A 21,044-nucleotide genomic window follows, 5' to 3' on the forward strand; every position below is an offset into this window, starting at 1 on the left:
GGTGCTATATTCAACTTTTAGAGTAGATACCGGACAATTGCGGTGCTAGTGTTATGATCCCATTGACCCTAGCAGCCTCTTCCAGCGAAGATCCGATCATAGGACGGTCCGTTTGGCTAGTTAGACGAGGTCCATTGGGGGGCCTCCTTCGTTATAAACTTTTTTCTGGTTTGAACATTTCTGAAATCGAACTACACCTTTTTGCAACAAGTTGTGCAACTAATTTTAAGAATTCGGCAAATGCTTTTTCCAGTGACGAATATTATTTTTCATTTTAAATGTTTTAAAGACGAAACAATGGGTTCTAGCTAGAGAACTGCTTCCATGCTTTTGCCTCCAATAATTGAGAGATGTATAATTTTTAACTGAAACAATCGCTTCCGAATCGTAATCACTTTCCTCCAGTTTGGTCTTCGATTTGCGGACTATCGGCGGCGGTTCGGTGTCTTGCAGTTCCTCGAGTTGGAATTTTCTTTTTTTTTTCCGGTTTCGTAACCTTTTCGGTCTGTTTGCACTGCCTTTCCTACCGCTTCCGTTCGACGTCCGCTTCAGCGGTACGTTCCTTGACCGAAACCAACATGATAGAGACGCTTTCAATTTGGAAGCCGGCCGGTCGTTTCTAAACAACCTTTCACATAGACGTGGGTGCGAGTTTTTGAGACGCGCGGATCGTTGTTTCGTTTTGTCCGAGAATATCGCGTTATTTTTCTAATAATTTTGGTAGTTTTGTAAACCCAAAAAGTCGCCATTTTGGCGTAGTGACGGGGTTTTTTTGGTTGTACAGTAATGACCCGATTTTGTCACAGGTCCCACAGGTATGAAAACACGCGTTTTTTAATTGCGCCGAAATGGTTGATTAAACTGGTTAACTATGTACAGAGAAATTTCACAGCGTAAAAAGCTCTTATTTTTCAAGCAGTAAGAGATAGAGCAAAACAATGTTCTACAAAATTTTTGAGAAAATTATAAAGAACTTTGCCAAAGAAAGTGACCTTCTAGCTATTATAGTTGTGGAGATAAGAAACATCTTTTGTGAAAACTCCACGATAATCAACACAGTTCTTTTCACAGTGTTTTAATACATTTGACATGTTTGAAAATGATTCTCAAACTAAGCTCTTGATAAATCAAAATCGGGTAAAAAACGTGACAAAATCGGGTCAAAAACGTAACAAAATCGGGGAGTGACAAAATCGGCTTACCACTGTATCTGGGATTTTAGAATAATGGGCGCCACATTGGCATAACGTAAAAGTAGATAATTACTACCAACCTAATTATCGGAATCACCGGCAAATTACAACGAAAATTACCTAAAAAGCTAAATCGCCGGAAAATCAGGAATACTCATCTATAAGTCGTTCTTTTCGACTTTAAATATGATTCGCACAAGAGTGACAAGGTCCCAGGCAGGAGCACAAATGCCGAGCAAGGAGAACAAGTCAGGAACTCTACATGGACAAGCAACCGATAACATAAGAGGAAAAGCCGCAGCTGGCACGTCAGACATTGCGTACCTAGAGGCAATCAAACTGGATAAAGACTTTCCTAAACACCTAGTAGAAATTGGGAAAATCATGTTCTAGGCTGGTTTCGGGGAATGCAAAGTGATAACAAAACTGGGAAAATTCCGTTTTAAACTAAACTTGAAAGTGGTTGAGGATTACTCTAGACTTCAGAAAATTGACCTAAAAAAACTGTATTGTCCAACTATACTCTTTATCAAAAATGTTCCATTGGATTTTGATGAGGGAGATTTGATACAATTTATTCAATGTGACTCGGAAGTGTTACAGATAGAAAGAATAAAACGCAAAGGGCCAGGAGGTACTTTGATATGCACACAAAACTTAAAAGTGCCAGTTCAAGGTATAGAAATACCGAAAGCCCTAAAAATTTATGCGGTAAACTTTCGTCCTGAACTATATGTATTTCCGGTGAAACAGTGTAATTCGTGCTTACCCGTATGCCTTACTCGAAAAGTATGCCGAAGTAATCCAAAACGGGACCGGGATCCAAGAGGACTCTGCAAGCACTGACAGTTACGCTTTCAGATACCAAGAACCGAGAAAAAATCGAACCAATGTCGGTCAAACTGGAATAGTTCATCGAAACCGTGCAGCCTTTTCGTCTCAGCAAAGCACCCGCCCAAGGAGCATTCAGTTATGAAAACGGGCAGAAGGCCACTGAATTCGAGCGCTGCATAACAGAACTAAGACGGCTCTTTCTGAGCAGCTACATCTCCTGCCCCTGTTATACAAAATTGAAATCCCTGCGAGATCAGATTAACTTCAAGCTGCACCACACTCAGGAGGAAATAGATTCAGACCAATTATTGATCCTGATAACTACCGAATTAAACCACATCATCAATACGGAAATACCAGCGTCAGATCAAGCAGAGCAAACAATCAGAATAGTAGAATCCGTCAATAATGGTGAACAAATCCTTAAAAAAAATTTCAACACAACATACAGAGTATCCGGAATATCGATACTCGAGAAGAACTGTATACAAGTCTTACGGAAAAAGAAATTGATGTGGCTATGTTACAAGAGATTTGGTTCAAAGAAAAGGAAACCTTCAAACTAAAACATTTTAACTTGATTTCGCAGAGAAGAACAGCAGGATACGGAGACGATTTCACATACTGTGAGTACACAATGCCTAATATGGATCCAGTTGAAGCTGTAGGGGTAAAAATAACCGACAGTGTTGACCCAATCTACATCCCTCCGGGGGGTAACAATCCGAAAGTAGAGGAAGGCATAATGAAACTCTTTAGTTACCTAAAAAATCTGCAGGGGGAAGTTATCATCGGCGCCGATTTTAACGGTCATCACACGTCGTGGAGTCCTGCTTTTACAACACGCAGAAGCGGAAATTTGTTATTTGACCAAATAGAGGGTTCGGTGTTAGGTATTCTGAACGACGGCACCCCAACAACCATTCCGAAGCCTGGAGTGCAGGAGTCTTACTTACTTACTTATGTGTCCATGTCCACCGGTCCGGCAGAACAAAGGGATGAAATCAGAGATCTCCACTGCTGACGTTTACCCGCCATGACTTTTACCTGTCGCCCGGACAGGTTCTCGTCTACAGCCTGGATGTCGTTGGCTAAGCTCCGTCGCCATGAGCCTCTGGGTCTGCCTCTCCTACGCTGTCCTTGTGGATTCCAGTCGAGTGCTGCTCTGCAAACCTCGTTCGCTCCTTTCCTCAAGGTGTGTCCGATCCACTTCCACCTACGTTCACGAATTTCTGTGGCAATCGGCCGTTGATGACACCGACGATGGAGTTCCTCATTGGATATCCAATTATCAGGCCACCAGGCACGAATAATGTATCGCAGGCACCGGTTAATGAATACCTGCAGTTTTTGCGTTGTCTCCGCTGAGACGCACCACGTTTCGCAGGCATACAGCAGTACGGATTTAACGTTTGAATTAAAGATTCGGGTTTTCGTACGTAGAGTGATCTGGTTTGAGCGCCAAATGTTTCGCAGACCTGCAAAGGCACCCCTGGCCTTCCTGATCCGTGTGACTATATCAGTCTTGGTACCACCATCGGGCGTTGTTTGGCTACCAAGATATTGAAAGGCGTCTACCTGCTCAACTTGTTGTCCCGCTACTGTGAAGTTGGTGGCATTGTCAGTGTTCACTACCATAGACTTAGTTTTCGCTACATTGACTGTGAGACCTGCTGCTTGGGAGCTCTCGGAGAGGTCATCTAACTTGCTCTGCATGTCGTTTCGGCGTTGTGCGAGCAAGACAATGTCGTCGGCTAGGCCGAGGTCATTTAGCTGCTCCATCGTTAGAGGATTCCAAGGCAATCCTCGATTTGGTCTACTGTCAATTGCTCCAACTAATATCTCATCCATAACGATGAGAAAATGATAAAATGCAGCCCTGTCTCACGCCAGCAGTAATCCTTATGGGGTCGGACAAGATGCCGTCGTGCAAAACCTTGCACGAGAACGCCTCGTACTGAGCCTCGATGAGATGGACTAGCTTATCTGGAACTCCTCTACGCCTAAGTGCGCCCCAGATGTTTTCGTGATTGAGTCGGTCGAACGCCTTTTCGAAGTCAACGAACACCAGCAGAAGAGAGTCCTGGAATTCGTTGATCTGCTCCAATATAATGCGGAGCGTTGTGATATGGTCTACACATGATCGGCCAGCACGGAATCCAGCTTGCTGCCGCCGGAGAGTAGCGTCGATCTTCTCCTGGATCCGGTTGAGGATTACCTTACAGAGTACTTTGAGAGTAATACAGAGCAACGTGATGCCCCGCCAGTTACCGCATTCCGTTAGGTCTCTTTTCTTAGGGACTTTGACCAATATGCCCTGCATCCAGTCCACCGGAAAAGTCGCGGTTTCCCAAATATTGCTGAAAAGCTGATGCATCATCTGGGCTGACAAAGATGGGTCAGCTTTGAGCATTTCGGCTGAAATACGATCTATTCCTGGCGCTCTATTGGATTTCATACTCTTGATGGCTGCTACAATTTCATCCAGCGATGGCGCCTCCGAGTTCACGCGATTTATTCGACGAATTGTAGGCGTCGTACGCTGCTGGTTTTGTTGGTCTCTGACATTTGAAACTCGGAAGAGTTGTTCAAAATGTTCAGTCCATCGCTTAAGCTGTTCTGTACGGTCAGTCAATAGCTGACCAGCTCTGTCCTTTAGCGGCATCTTTGTATTCATCCTGGCACCACTAAGGCGGCGAGAAATATCGTACAAACCATTGGCGGCGGCGGTTTCTCCTTGTTCGGCTAGGGAGTTAGTCCAGGCTCTCTTGTCCCGCCTACAAGCACGTTTAACAGCCCTCTCCAGTTCGGCGTATCGTTGACGGGCAGCTGTCTTAGCCGATCTGGTACGCGCTCGCTCAATGCCGGCTTTCGCCTCTCAGTGCAGGAGTCTGCTGTAGATATAACACTCTGTACACCTGGCTTAGCTAGAAAGGCCACGTGGTCAGTACTAGATGAAGAATTCGGCAGCAAACACTGCGTTATTAAATGCGTGATCAACAGTAACATCCCATTTCTGATAGAAAGAATCAAAAGGATTAATAAACAGAAGGTGATTTCCTTATTGAATGAAATGAAACCCCAATTTTTCTACTCTCCATGCAAAATGATGGAAATTTTCGTGGAAGTCATCGAGAAATCCTCCTCCTTCAGCAACAAAAAAGCGAATTGTTTAAAACCTTGGTGGACCGATGAGATCGGGGAGTTGTATCGTACAAAGCGAGTCGCGCTCGCAAACAAATTAGGTATATTAAATTTCAAAAAACGCGAGCGGAGTTCAAACGAGCTGCAAGAAAGGAAAAAAGAAAATACACTCTCGAACTCTCGGAAAAATTGACGAGTCAACCCCTTCTAAGCAGTTGTGGAATATTATAAAGAAAATAGATACAGCGCTAACTGGAAACAGCAGGAAAAAAGCAACTATCGGCTTTGAGCAGGGCAAACAGTTCATGGACTATTACTTTAAAAACAAGTTTAAAGTTTAAAAGTTTAAATCCAACAGCCGGTTGCACATTCGAATCCCGAATTAGAAATATTTTTGGGAGAAGACCGCAGGAATCCGAATTGAGGAAAATTCTTAACGGAAAGAAAGCCCACTCCGCCCGAGGAACTACTGGCATTTCGTATTTTATCCTAAAAAACTTGGATTGCAGCCTCCAATCAAAAATTTTCGAGTAATTGAGTGAAATCTTCTCGACGGAGAATATCCCGGACGAATGAAGAACTACTGAGATTCGCCCTATTCCAAAAAAAAGTCAGTGGACCTTTCGTTGCCAAATTCCCGGCGGCCAATTTCCTTAATGAACGTGGAAATGAAATTAATCAATGCGGTGGTGAAAGACCGTTTAATCGAGATCGCTACCATAAAGAATGTATACATGTATACATGTATAAATTGCTGATTGCCGCGAGAACAATCTGGAAGTAATAGGAGTAGCTTTTCTAGACGTTAAAATGGCATTCGATTCGGTTGGCACGGAAAAATTGCTTTCTATACCTTCAGATTACGGAATTCCCGAAAAATTAATTTCAAGGCTGTTCGAATACCTAAGAAAACGGCCCTTGATCTTAAATACTAAAGAAGGACAGATAAAAATGGACATTAGCGAAGGTTTGCCTCAAGGCTGCCCACTCTCGCCAATTTTATTTAACTATTATACCACTAACCTCCACAATCTCTCCTGTGAAGATTGCGAACTCGTGCAATTTGCAGATGACTTTGCGGTAATCGCCAAAGGCTGAAACTTTAGAATGAGCGGCTAGCTATTTAAAAAACTTTTTAAAATACTTAATTCGCAATTTGACTGAGTTGAACCTAGAAGTAAGCACGCAAAAATCTGCAGTCATCCCTTTTACAAGGAAACACACGGACCATTTGAAAATAACTGTGCTAGGAGAGAATACTTCCATAGTCAATACCCATACGTACTTGGGGTTCACTCTGGACCGTGAGATTAGACACCGCAGACACATAGAGACGATCTGTAGCAAAGTAAGACAAAAGTTAGGTCTGGTTAAAATGATACAGGGTGGCAACTCAACCAGGAAAACCGGGAAAAACCAGGAATTTTTACCCAAAACCAGGAAAAAAATTAGATGCTTGCTGAATGCTTAATTACTTGTGTGGGCATGTCCGTTGGTTCGACAAAACCAAAAAGTCTGCTTTCCCAACTGTCGACGGTCATATGCCCTGACTTTCACCTGTCGTCACGAGAGGTTTGCATCAATAGTCTGAATCAATTGACTGACGTTGACGGCGTAACCCACCATTAGCCTCTAGGTTTGCCTCTTCTGCTCTCCCTGTGGATTACAGTTGAGTCCAGGTTTCTTGCAGATTTCGTTCGATTCTTTTCTCAAAATATGTCAGATCCACCACTACGTGCCTACGTTTCCAAATCTCTGTTTCTATCTGGCGCTGGTGATATCGACGATCGAGTGTTAGGCCACCAAGCCCGAATAATGTATTCAGGCAACGATTAATGAAGACCTGCAGTTGTCTCCGCTGATAGATACACACCACGTCTCGCAGGCAATAGACCGGATTTCACGCTAGAATAGAAAATCCGTGTTGGAGTCGGTAAAGTGATCTGATTTGAGCACCAAACATTCCAAAGTAAGATCCAAAAAATCGCCGCTAGTTATCCTGAGTCGTGTGTTTATATCGATCTTGATAACAACGTCTGGGGTTGTCTAGCTACCAAAATCTTCCACCTCCTCAACCTCAACTGTGAACTTGGAGGAATTGTTATTGTTCACTCCCACTGACTTGGTCTTTGCGACGACTATGGTCGCAAAGACCTGGAGTTGTAGTAGAGACAATCTAAATTTCTCTGGATATCATATTGCCATTGAGAGAGCAAGAGAATGTCGTCAGCCGCCTCGAGGTCATTTAATTACTCCATTGTCAAAAAGTTTCAGGGTAATTCTCGGTTAGGTTTGGTATCAATGCCAAATAAAATTTTATCCATAACGACGAGGAACAGTAGCGATGAAGGTTTGTAACCCTGTCTCACTCCTGTAGCAACCCTTCTAGCGTTCACAGAAGGATCCAATCCAACGGAAATGTTGCAGTTTCCCAGATATTGCTGAAGAGCTGATGCAACATTTGCGATGACGATACTGGGCAAGCTTTCAGCATCTCGGCTGAAATGCAGACTATTCCTGGTGATTTTCAAGACTTCATATATCCAATTTCAATTAACGACGGGACCTCCGGGTTGACATGGTCGATGCGACGTACTGTGGGCATCACGCGCTGCTAATTTTTCTAGTCTGCGGGTTTTGAGACTCGGAAGAGTTGTTTAAATGTTTAGTTCAACGGTTAAGCTTGTCTCGGTCGGTCGGACAGTCGATCAGTAATTAGTCAGCTCTGCCCGTGGCGACATCCTCGCATTGGTGCTAACACTACTAAAAAAATTAAAAAGTAGCAAAGTAGCAACAAATTTCTACAATAAGTGGATATGTCTACTAGTAGTGACCCTGGCTCTTTTGTCGCTTTTACAGAACTTCTTAATTGCCCAGCTTGGAGTATCATCAGGTATCAGCATCTTTGGCTCGAGCAGCTCGTTCGAGTATCATTGATGGGTTGCTGTCTTAGTCGCGCTGGTTCGTGCACACTCAATCTTGGTGTTGGCCGTGTTTAGAATCAGGCTACGATCCTTTTTATTGTTTATTCGCTCCGAGCCTCGTGAGCCCCTTGGACCTCGATTAGTTCCAGTATTTGGAGCTACAAGCTGCTAGCTTTTCTTGCCCATTGAACCAACTGGCAAGACAAGTTGTTGGGCAAGGGTCTGTGAAGTAATCTGTGGCCACATTCCGCAACTCTTAATTTTACAAAATTGAGTAGCAAGCTTTCAATTCGAGTTACAGAATGACTTAAATTTTCAATAAGTACGAAATTCCTCTTTAAAGTAGTTAATCGTACTAGATTAAGTTAACTTATGGAAACGGGTGGTTTCAATCCTCAGAAGGTATTTTTGGGTCGGGTGGCACGTTCTTCATATTTATTTTGGACATTTGTGCCTCGCCGCTTTGGCTTCTCATCATCACTTACCTGATGGGAAGGGAAAAGGATCAGGAAGAATGGGAGGGTTTGGATGGGGGAAAGAAAACGTCACAAAAACATTTAAACAAAAGAAAACCTGTACTCCCTTATTGAGATGCCAATACTCGGGGGTATTTCGAAAACCGGTTTTTCGGTATTGATGAAAACCGGTCAAAGTTAATAATCGTAAACTACATTTAAAAATTTTATGATTAGAAAAAGATCTTTCCATAATCAATGGTACTCAATTTCTTTAGGCATAACTAATTGATTAGTTCATTAAAAAAATTAAGTTTTAGAACGCGAAGAGAAATGATAAATCATCTCTTAAACGAGAACAAATGTTAATGAAAACATTTGCGGAGGCAGAGAATTTTCATTCAGTGTCCTTGGAAAAAGGAAGTACCGTGAACGTACCATATTCTGCGCAGTTAAGACATTTTGATGATTCTTCCGCTATTCTAAATATTCTAGATTTAAATTAACAACGTGGATAGCCTCAACGTGTAGCGCTACGGTCTATAATATCTGCTAAAAATATGGGAATTATAAGTCGACCAGCAATTGAGTATATTTTTCGTTTTGTAAACTTATCCACGGTGCCTAATTCTGCGCACTCTCTTGCCCATGTTCCTAATTCTGCACATGTTTGCTCCTAATTCTGCGCATCCAAAAAGTGAAAATAAATACTCCTGCCATGCTGTTTATGTCTTTATAGTTACCATTACCATCATTAAATCCATGATCCGGCCTTTTTGTGCTGTCCGGGTGGCAAAGGAATATTGTAATCATTTTGATTGCCTCATTTTAAATATTTTATTCTTGATAACGTGAAGGGCGAATTGATTCGGGTTTTCTGCATACTGAACATTACACTGTAAACTAACACTAAAAATTCTGTTTTCATGTAGAAACCACTTGCCCACTCTCTGACAGCCCCATGAGGTTGGACTTAAAAAAAAATAGACAACATTGTTTCATGAATTGGCGCTCGTAGGTTCGGACCTCGAGACACAGCACAGGATGCCAATCAATGCACGTTAAAGATACTACTTGAATTCTCATGCCTCTATACCTCAGCCATTTGGGTGAGGTTGCGTATTCTTTCGCGATTTCTTCGTAGGATACATTACTGCGCAGAATTTGGAACATGAATAAAAAGATCTGTGTCTAAATCTGCGCATTATTGCATCGCATTTTTCTAAGGAAAGCAATGCATGCAATCTCTCTTTTTGTCTAAAACATGACTAAAACTAATTATTCTTTCAAGTTATGCTGTGTAATTTGATCACTGCAAAGAATTTAGATCATAAATTAGTTAATTTTCTAGAAGGACAATCTTAGCGTTGATCTTAACGACGATGTTTTCTGCTATATAAAATACTTTCAGATTCATGATAAATTATTTTGCTCTCAAATATTATGGCCCGTTTGTGAATAATGGCGTAATATTCAACAGACATTTATAAAAAAGTAATGCAATGATCATAGTTATGCACAATGTTAAAAAATACTTATATAAAGAAAAATGCGCAGAATTAGGAGCGGTCACGGTACCTTACAGAATTTTACTAGCAAAACATCCTCGATGTCTCGAAGAATATTACAAAGTCATTTGTTTTTAAATCACGAATAGGGCGGTTAATTATATAACGAATAAATTTAAATATATGAACTTTCTCTGAAATTATTATTGAAACAATACAGTAAATCGAACAGCAGCTGTGCGATACCTGAAAGGTGTTCCGACAGCAGCTCTAGAGTCGTAGAGTTTGCAATTTTTCCGGTACAGTAATTCGACAGCAGCCTGGACTGGTTCTGGCAATGCAACGATTTCTTCATTCTTCATGAATTACACATCGCATAACTAGTACAGCGTATATCTACTTTTTAGACCAGGCAGAGACGTTCGAAGAGATGATTGGAGCCCGTAGAATTGGCTCAACCCTGTCAACAGGCTATTCTAACTAATCAGAAAGTTGTTTCTATTCTAGTTTGTATTAGCAACCGAACGAATCTTTCTTCCTTGGTGTGTTCTGACATTTCTCTAGAGTACTCCGTCAATTTTCACTAAAGATTTTCTGAACAGCTTCACTGTATATCGCACATTTTTTGTTGCGCAATATTCTTAATAATTTGGTGCATTCAACTAGGAAATCGGACCTGCTTTGCCCTTCGCAAAACGCTACGATCAAGAAGCATACGCCGCTGTACGAAGTTGACAATGTACAAAACCCTTATTTAACCGGTAGTTCTTTACAGACTTGAAGCTGTGACGTCACTCACAGTGGAAATACGCGCTCTTCGTGTTTGGCGGAGCACAAACTGAAAGCGGAGAGTGGGAACGTTTTATGAATCACGAGCTACATAAACTTCTTGGAAAGATTGCAATTGTGTATCTAGCTAAAGTCAGTAGGCTGCGGTGGGTTGGGCTTGTCGTAAGGATGCCAAATGACAGTTGTCGCACTCTCTTTTCAACTACCCCACCAGCACTTGGTGGGATCGACGTGCTAGATTGCTCAACCAGATCAAGCCGCGACTTGTAACTACTGGGAAATTAGCGATGAGTGCCACATGGAGTCAACTGAGTTGAATGGAGACAACCAGGGCTTGAAAAGCGATCGCAAGTTGAATGTGACTGCCGTGAATGCGAACTTTCCGCATTCAAACTCCGCTTTTCGAACGATCATTTGACTGTTTTTTTTAATCCAGTCAATCCGCCGCTTGCGCTGCTGCCGTCTTACAATTCATGCGGCATCTCAGCAAAAGCAAACAGTCGATCTCCCGTTTTGCTTTGCGCTTTGAGAATATAAACTGCAAACTGACTGGAAGCATTCGGTGACGTATTTTTTCGTTTCTCTTTTTGTCTCCAAATCGGCTGCTCACAGTAATAGTTTGTCACCCGGACGTCAGTCCGACGCAAGCAAAATATTCGTTTGTATTGGACGGAGTCCGACCGACTTCTTCCATGCACATGTAGTGGTTATTTTTTGTAGTATTGAATCATACGATTGTGCGGTTGGTTTTCGTTAGCGTGGTGATTGCCAGTCATTTGACTGTTTTGCAGTCATTCGCTGCTCCAAACGGTAATAGCAATTTGATCGAAACGAAAATGTCAAAAAGTTTTAGAACGCGGTCGTTCTGCTGCGTGCTATCGGCGTTTGACTGAGCAAACTGCCAGTTGTGTTATGCATACCGTTCGTATTCCACCTCTAAACGGACGGTGTGAACTTGAATGCGCGTTGGTGTGACTGCGCTAGAAAAAAAGGATCGGTCGAAGCCCTGGAGACAACTGTTTAAAAAGCACGAGGCACTCCGGTTCTATGCTGACAACAGTGAGGTGTTTCAGGGGTTTCCCTTTGAAAAAATTACATGATTGAATTATTATTGCTAGAACTAAAAAAAGCAAAGCAAAGCCTAGGTGCTACATTCCGTTATCAAAACTTGACCTTCTGTTTTTATACGACAGAATTCTGCAGGGCCAGTTGCTACGATCCTATTGACACTAACAGCCTCTCTCAGTCGAGATTCGAACATACGACGACTGGCTTATTAGACCAGCACCATACCTCGAGGCCAACTGGGGGAACTATCAGTCATGAAATTAAGTTTGCCCTATACTTTCAAAGTTTTACCAGCGATTTGAGCTTCTTGAGTTGTTATTTAATCATGCAAGAAAATACCGGTTTTGATCGTGGAAAAACCGGTAATTCGGTATTGGAAAAGTGCCTGGTAATACCGGTAAAAACGGTAAAGCATACCTACTCCCGAAGGGATACTGGTCGTCTTCGAAAAGAGCATAAAGCTTTTAAATTAGTTAGGAAACTTAGCATCTCCGAGGGGATGACCTAGCAAAGCGTTTAATCCGTCATGCGGAATTGCAAGAGTTAAGCCATACCACCTAAAATCTTAATCCATGCCCCTTATAAGTAGGCACGAATGAGTTTGGGGGAATGGCATACAGAGAAGCGCATCTTTCAAAGATGCCGTAAAATGACGGCTTACCATCCTAACTTGGAACCGCAGGTCTGTAAAAGACAGACCTGGACGAGAAAAAGTGTCTAGTCCGATTTTGTCCCGATTTTGCTTCTTTCGCAGATTTTTCTCATAATGTTTGCCTTTAGCTGAAGTAGCCGACGCATTTTCATGAGAAAATTCTGCTAGAGAAGACTCACCGTTGGTTTCAATCCTAGTCAGTGTGGTAAATATAAATTTTTATCTTTACTCTTTCACAGTGAAAGGGAATAGATAACCCGGCAAACTTTCCAGCATAATATTCAACACAAAAAACTTGTATTTTTCCATTCTTGAGGCTAATTTTGAGTTATATTCGAAAACCAGGAATTTTTCAAAAATCGACCAGGAAAACCGGGAAAAAACCAGGAATTTGAAATCACAGATTGAGTTGCCACCCTGATGATATCAAAAAGAAATGGAGACTCCAACCCTGCTACCGTGGTCAAAATCATCAATGCAATCATCAGAAGCCGTTTGGAGTATGGCGCTTCGATCTACGGTAACGCTGTGGAAACCAATTTAAAAGCTATTCAAACAACCCAAAACAGCTTCATCCGGTACGCCATGGGTTACCTACGTAGCACCCCAATCCAAGTCATGCTGGCGGAATCGGGACAACTGCCGATGCAACAACGATTGGAACATCTAGCGAAGAGGGAAATAATCAGAAATATCTTTTACAGAACACCACTATCAGCAAAACTCTATCAGAAGAAACTCCAAATGGTTCCTACTTAACACAGATAACTAACAAACATGCCGATCTTTTATCCCAAATCCATCCATCCGATAAAAACATCGCACGCGAATTGATCCCTCGACCATTCAATGAATAGAATCTCGCTACTTTAAGGCGATACCGTAAGTGGCTAACGTTATTGTGTTAGTGCGACAAACACTGTACTGTACATCTCATGTGTTCGTTAAAAACCTAAACGTTTATTTGAATATTGCATTAGTATTGGTAATATATGTCAAATAGCGGAGCTTGCAAACATAAACAGCTGATCCGCAGCCAACCGCACTGACTATAAACATCCCGAAAAAGGGTTTGTTTTCTTTATCACGGCATTCTGATTCAATCAAAATTAACAGCAGCAACTGAATAATGCGTAGGATCACTAGGATGTTTAATTAATCCATTTGCATCGGAGGCCAGTTTTTGATTCCTGCGCTTGCGTTTTGTTTGTTTACATCATTCTAAGCTTATCGATGCGGCGAAAGTTGAAAGCTCTTTAAAAGCTCATTGATGTGACGAAAGTTTGATACTGTGTTGCTGCTTTTTCGGAAACCGCTAGTACAATGAAATATGTGCGCAACCAAATATCTATTAACTAATTCCAAATTATACATTGGTCGCTTTTATGAACACGTAATGATCGATATGATCAGTTAAATTTATTTTCCATTAGCAATTATGTTTTTCTGAGCGTTTGTTGATATATAGCAGATCGATAAATGGAATGACAAGTTTTAGGAAATTGTAACAGCACTGGAAGCACTGATTCCGTGGCGAAAGCGTGCTCTGCCAATACAGATGCATTTTTAAGGTGCAAAACAATACATGCTTCGAACGGTAGCCATTTATCCAGCCATCTTTGAGCCACTTTCGGTTTCCCCTTAATCGAACCCTCTTTGGGCGAGCAAAAATAATCAAAAGTACATTCAAGCAGTGGAGTCTAGCGGAAACGGTTTAGAGAAATTTGTGAAGTAAAGTACAATTCTTTCAATAAACTCTACACGGATGGAGCAAAAAACAACAACACGGTGTTCAAAATACCGTTATTAAAAAATAAAATAGGCCATTTAAACGGAAAATGCCAGTTGGTTTGAATGGCCAGCCTACACCTCTGAGCCAATTTTTACAAAAAATCGATCGACGAATTTTTGAGTTACGCCCTTTTGAAGTTTTAAAGGCCAGATTGCTCATACGAAGTAAATAAAAATCTCCAAAGACACCTCCAAAATGAACGTAAATCACAGCCGGTATTGATTTTTTAGGCAACATATACCCATTGGGGCGATCATTTTAAAAGTTTTACGCTGTATTGGGACTAACCGGAAATGTTCCGGATTAAGTTATCGCTCTGGGAATTGGTCCGTATCGAACGCGAACAATGACTTATCATGCGACACCTCAAATTACATACAGAATTTAACTACCTAGCGCCACGTTGGTTATATCTGGACAAGTTCCGGGGATTTTCGGGAACACCCAGACAAGTGGCCAGTTTCGTCCATGAACAAATTCCATGAACAAAGCAAAATTTTGCTCGCCCAAAGAGGGTTCGATTAACGTAGCGAGATTCAATTCCTTGAATGGTCGAGGGATCAATTCGCGTGCGATGTTTTTATCGGTTGGATGGATTTGGAATAAAAGGTCGGCATGTTTGTTAGTTACCTGTGTTAAGTAGGAAACATTTGGAGTTTCTTCTGATAGAGTTTTGCTGATAGGTGTTCTGTAAAAGATATTTCTGATTATTTCCCTCTTCGCTAGATGCTAGAGCCGGAAACGAGAAAGCTGATAAAGCAGCAGTAGCGAAATCGGTCGAGAAACAATCTTTCTTCAACGGTATAACATTGAAAGACGCGCTTGTACTTAGCAAAAATGAAATCTGGGACGATTGGAAAAGGTTTTACCAAAACAAGTCAGCAGAAACAGGTAAATGGCACTACCGTATAATGGAAACACCAGGACGGAAAATATGGTCGAATGATTTGTTACTCAGTAATCCTCAAATAAAGCTTCTGAACAGAGTAAAGAAGCGGGCACACATTAACCAAAGAAAAAAGAGCACAATGGGGTTTTGAGCCAAACGGACTTTGTGAAGCTTGCCAACAAAAACTGAGGACCTTAATCACTTACTTTATATCTGCCCAAGCTTCAACAAAGAAAGAAGCAGATTCCCAGCACTGGAGTACATGAAAGCTCTAGAAAAAATCTTCCAAGATGAATGTGAGGAAACGGAGGAAACCTACCTTAACCTTCCCTGTGGGGTCATCTCTATGAGGCCATGCTCGTTTATAGGCATCGACTATTTTGGACCGAAGCTAGTGGTGGTAGGGCGAAGAACTAAAAAGTGGTGGAGGGTACTCATAACCTGTCTGACTACAAGCAAGGGCGGTACAAATAGGAATAGCGCATTCACGTAGTGCACTCGTGCCTAATGCCGCTAGGGAATTTCACAGCGCGGTGAGGTGGCGTTCCAAGAAAAAATCACAGAGATCGTGGCACAAACTTCACTGCAGTCAGTAAAGGAGCAAAAACGGCGAACGAAAAGCTTGAAGCCGAGTTTATACACATAAAACATGAACAAATGATAAAAGAAATCAGCAGCAGCACCGAAACCGAGTTCTTGCCGCCAGCGTCACCTCATATGGGAGGGCCCTGGGAAAGGCTAATCGAATTTTCAGTTGTTCAGCTAAGGTTAAGTGAGTGGAGTGCAAAAATAAGAAATTCATAGTTTATTCATACTTAGCGATGTTGCATAGCACTAAATTTGCAAAATATTCGTAAAAGTAAAGCGGCAGGTAGATAGAAAACCTGCTCGCAGTTCCCTTATCATTAACTTTTTTGTTTTGTTTTTCCTTCTCTTCTGCAGGTGGAATGCGTTCAGTGGACGTTCGACGCGGCCGTCACCGGCGATGAAAACGGAAGTGCCGGCGAGCTGCGCCACTTGGCGGAGTTTCTAGCGAACAAAAAGTTCGACATGGTAATCAACTTGCCCATGAGGGGTGGCGGAGCCAGGCGGGTTAGTTCCTTTATGACCCACGGGTACCGAACCCGCCGCCTGGCGGTGGATTACTCGATTCCGCTGGTTACGGATGTGAAATGCACTAAACTTCTGGTGGAGGCTATGAACCGAATCGGACGAGCTCCCTCGATGAAGACGCACACGGATTGCATGTCCTCCAGGGCTATGGTCAAGCTGCCGGGATTCATCGATGTGCACGTGCACCTTCGGGAACCGGGTGCAACCTATAAGGAAGATTTCGACTCGGGAACCGCTGCGGCCTTGGCCGGTGGAATCACACTAGTTTGCGCTATGCCCAACACCATTCCGCCGATCGTGGATCGGCAATCATTCCAGCTGGCGCAGGATTTAGCTCACAAGGGAGCACGCTGCGACTACGCCCTGTTTGTCGGTGCTTCGTCCACCAATTTTAGCACCATCAACGAACTGGCACCGCAGGCTGCGGCCCTAAAAATGTACCTCAACGAAACTTTTACCACTCTCAAGCTCACCGATATGCTGATCTGGCAAAAGCATCTGTCCAACTGGCCCAAACGTGCTCCGCTGTGTGTTCACGCCGAACGCCAAACGACGGCTGCCGTCATTCTGCTAGCTTCACTAGTCGATCGTCCGATTCATATCTGCCACGTAGCTCGCAAGGAAGAAATCCTAATCATCAAAGCGGCCAAGGAGCGCGGCATCAAGATTACCTGCGAAGTCTGTCCGCACCACCTGTTCCTATCGACCGCCGATCTGGATCGCATCGGACGCGGCAGAGGCGTAGTCTGTCCGGCTCTTTGCAGTCCCGAAGATCAGCAGGCACTCTGGGACAATCTGGACGTGATCGACGTATTCGCCACCGATCATGCTCCGCATACACGCGAGGAAAAGGAATCCTCTTCCCCACCGCCCGGTTTCCCAGGGTTGGAAACGATCCTCCCGCTGCTGTTGAATGCCGTCAACGAGGGTCGTCTCACGGTGGAGGAGCTGATAGCGAAATTCTACAAAAACCCAAAACGGATTTTCAGCCTACCGGAGCAGCCGAACACTTACGTTGAGGTGGACTTCAACGAGGAATGGATCATTCCCGATTGTCCACCGCAATCCAAAGCGCGCTGGACGCCGTTTGCCGGCATGAAGGTTAAAGGGCGCGTTCACCGGGTCGTTCTCCGCGGGGAAACCGCTTTCGTCGATGGGGTGGTTCTCGTTAATCCGGGCTACGGGCAAAATGTACGCGAGTGGCCGCTGAAGAAACCCACCGTGGCCGCGTCGATGGAGAAGATTTACAGCAGTTCCCTGGATGGGTTGGATCTGCTGAACATCACCAAAACGTTGGACAACGCCCGTCCAGACTATTGGGATACGGATGGTCACACGAACGATGTCTTTGCTAAATTGTTGGCCACCGGGGGGGCGGGTGCTGCAGAAGCGAACAAGCTTGGGGTTCACTTTGGAGATCTTTCGATGCGATCGATTTCACCGGTGCCACGGATTCGCTGCGATTCGACCAGTACCTACGGGAAGGAGGCTTTTACTGCCACTGGTGCTGCTGCTGCTTCTGGAGCCCCTCGGGAGAAGTGTCTTGCGGGAAAACATATTCTCAGCGTCGATATGTTCAGTAAGGAGCAGCTGAATGAGATCTTCAACATTGCGCAAACAATGCGCGGACGGGTGACGAAGGATCGTCACCCACCGCTGGACGATTTACTGCGCGGGAAGGTGATGGCTTCGGTGTTCTATGAGGTTAGCACCAGAACCAGCTGTAGTTTTGCGGCGGCCATGCAACGGCTGGGTGGACGGGTGATCTACATGGATGAAACCAGCTCGTCCGTCAAGAAGGGAGAAACACTGGAGGATAGCATTTTGGTGATGGCCGGATATTCCGATGTGGTGGTTTTGAGGCATCCGGAACCGGGAGCCGTTGGGGTGAGTTTGCTTTTTTTTGCTTTTGCTGACAGCCCAACATTATGTGGTTTGAACATTTTACAGAGAGCTGCCCATCATTGTCGTAAACCACTGATCAACGCCGGTGACGGCATTGGAGAACATCCCACACAGGCTTTGCTGGACATTTTCACCATCCGCGAGGAGATCGGTACCGTCAATGGGTTGACGATTACGATGGTCGGTGATTTGAAGCACGGTCGGACGGTTCATTCGCTGGCACGGCTTCTAACGCTGTACAACGTAAATCTACGCTACGTCAGTCCGAGCAGCTTGGGAATGCCGGAAAAGATTTGCAAGTTTGTGGAGTCCAAGGGAATAACGCAGAAGGTTCGTTGATCTTTCCTTCATTGTACAATTTGATTTCAATTCCATGTGCTTTTTTTTAAGGTTTATGACAATTTGGAAGCTGCCATCGCCGAAACGGATGTTCTCTACATGACCAGAATCCAGAAGGAACGTTTCAGCTCCGACGAGGAGTACAATCAGTGTTGCGGCCAGCTGGTTCTGACCCCCCATATCATGACCCGAGCTAAGCGTCGAATGATCGTAATGCATCCGCTGCCGCGGGTGTTCGAAATCAGCAAGGAAATCGACATCGACCCGCGGGCAGCCTACTTCCGCCAGGCCGAGTACGGTATGTACGTTCGGATGGCCATTCTGGCGATGGTGCTCGGTAAGTATTGATCTACGTCTGTTGGTTTCGTTGGAGATTTCTTTCAAGACAAAGCATAGCATTTTACTGTCTTTTTATTCCAATATATTCAATAAGTGAGCGACCATATAATGGTTTTTTAAAGGCCAACATTTACACAAACTATTATGCCATACAAAAAGATATACACAATACAATTAGCTACTTGCTAGAATGACTTGACTTTTCATTTAGTAGGTTTAACAACTATTTTCTACATTAGAGCTTAAAAGAAGTTCAGCAGATAAAAGTAAAACATACACTTCTCAGTTTACGAATTCCGAATGCCATCACACGCAGAGGTAAACCCAATCGAGTTTAGATTTGATTTAGATGAACCACATTTTTGACCTGTTGGTAACCTTGAGGATTCGTTTTACGAATCTTAATTTATATATACCTATTTTGTATTGATTCAGGGCTTTTGGTAAGGTTAATCGCAAAGATATTACCTTTGACTTGGCTTGCCCGAACCGCGAATTTTAATCTATCCAGGGCAGTTGCCCAAGGGGTTTTCGTCTTTTGACGTAGGACTACGTCTTACGGCAAGTTTTGAGATAGTGTCATTCCAAAAAATCGAAAAATGCGAGCGTCACGAAAAATGAAAGGTTTTGAGCGCTAATAGCTCAGCGGTTTTCCGATCGATTTTCAATATTCTTACACCAATCGATCGGAAAATTTTCTAAGAATTGACCCAAATGAAGAAAAGTATGGATTCTTGATGTTGAACTATTGAAAAATTGAAAATAATGAACCTATGCTTTACCAGAATTCTCGCTTCGTGATTGGTTGGAAAATTCTTTGTGATGATCTAAACGTATACCAATTTGATATCTGTGCTTGGGAAGGAAGCCAACACAAGTGACCAAGTTTCCTCATTTCAACAAGATTTCTGAACACCGCGGGTTAAACCTAGACCATTTTGATGTCCTTGCTTGGGAAGTACGCCAGAAAGAGTGACAAAGCCCCCTCGTGCCAACAGATTTTTTACGAACGCGTTTAAACCTAGTCCAATTTGATGTCTGTGTTAGGGAAGTGTGCCAGAAAAAATGACACAAGCTCGTTGCCCCAACAGAACGCAAATTCTTTACTGCGAGACGATTAAACCTCGGCGAATTTGATATCTGTGTTGGAAAAATGTGCTACAGCTGTAGTGTTCGGTTATAATACGACTCTGTGAATACGCATGCTTGCCGTTTCATTAGAAGTGCAGTGAAAAGATGTGCTGTTGGTAAAATAGGATTGAATTGGTAAAATCCCTTCAACGTGGGAAACCATGGATAATAAAAACAATCTTTAATTTCAGTAAAGTAGCAGGAAAGCAATAGTTTGTGTTCTTGATTTTGTTAAATTGTTTTCAAATGCACAATCTTTTGAGAATTGAACGTATGCAATGTTACTACTATGATAAATGTTACATACAACGCATGTAGCATGTATATATGTTGCATATAGCATGTATACATGAAGAATCGAATGATTACAAGCATGAATACATGCTACTATCATTATAAAGAGACTTACGTAGTCCTGCGTCACCTATATATGCGGTCGTGTCTTGTACACAACCCCTCTGTTTTTTTTCTTCCTTCAGTTTGTTTTCGCTGGTAGACCGAATAAATGTCGATAATCTAAAACGACCTGAACAAGAAAAGAATCTGGGACAACATGACAACAACAACAACAACAACAATATGGACCAATAACTGTTTCAGGTGATGTGACGGGCTACAGAGAATCCAGGTAAAGCTAACAAAAAAAGGCAAGAGAAAGCTAAGCGAACCAGTGTTATTCAAAATTTATAAAGTTTTCTAATAAGTTTAAATATTAATTACTAAGTTTATTAATATTTCTATAGCGAAAAACAACATAATAATTGCATACTAAATGAAAACTTGCCTAGATGCGGGTGTTAGATTGGTCGACCGTGACTCAAAAATTCATTAATACATTTGTCAATCAATTGAGTTTTCTTAAAGGTTTCAGGAGTACAAAGTACGAAAAAAAATTAGATAACCACATTTTTGACCAGGTTTTGAGCAAGAGACTTTGGATAAGATTTTGGACCCTGATTCAAGACCGGA

The 21,044-nt window shown here is 42.8% G+C and overlaps 1 protein-coding gene across 1 annotated transcript in view; it reads left to right on the forward strand.

Moving 5' to 3' along the window:
* The window catches only part of LOC128737604 (CAD protein), a 31,209-nt gene extending 12,092 nt beyond the window's left edge, over positions 1–19,117 (forward strand). Inside the window, exons 5-7 of the mRNA XM_053832282.1 lie at positions 16,191–18,248; positions 18,312–18,596; positions 18,657–19,117. Of these exons, the coding sequence (XP_053688257.1) occupies positions 16,191–18,248; positions 18,312–18,596; positions 18,657–18,953 (2,640 nt within the window). The 3' untranslated portion in view covers positions 18,954–19,117. The remainder of the gene's footprint in view (positions 1–16,190; positions 18,249–18,311; positions 18,597–18,656) is intronic.
* The last annotated feature ends 1,927 nt before the right edge of the window (positions 19,118–21,044 follow it).

The sequence above is a fragment of the Sabethes cyaneus genome, chromosome 1 (genome assembly GCF_943734655.1).
Source record: "Sabethes cyaneus chromosome 1, idSabCyanKW18_F2, whole genome shotgun sequence".
NCBI lineage: Eukaryota > Metazoa > Arthropoda > Insecta > Diptera > Culicidae > Sabethes > Sabethes cyaneus.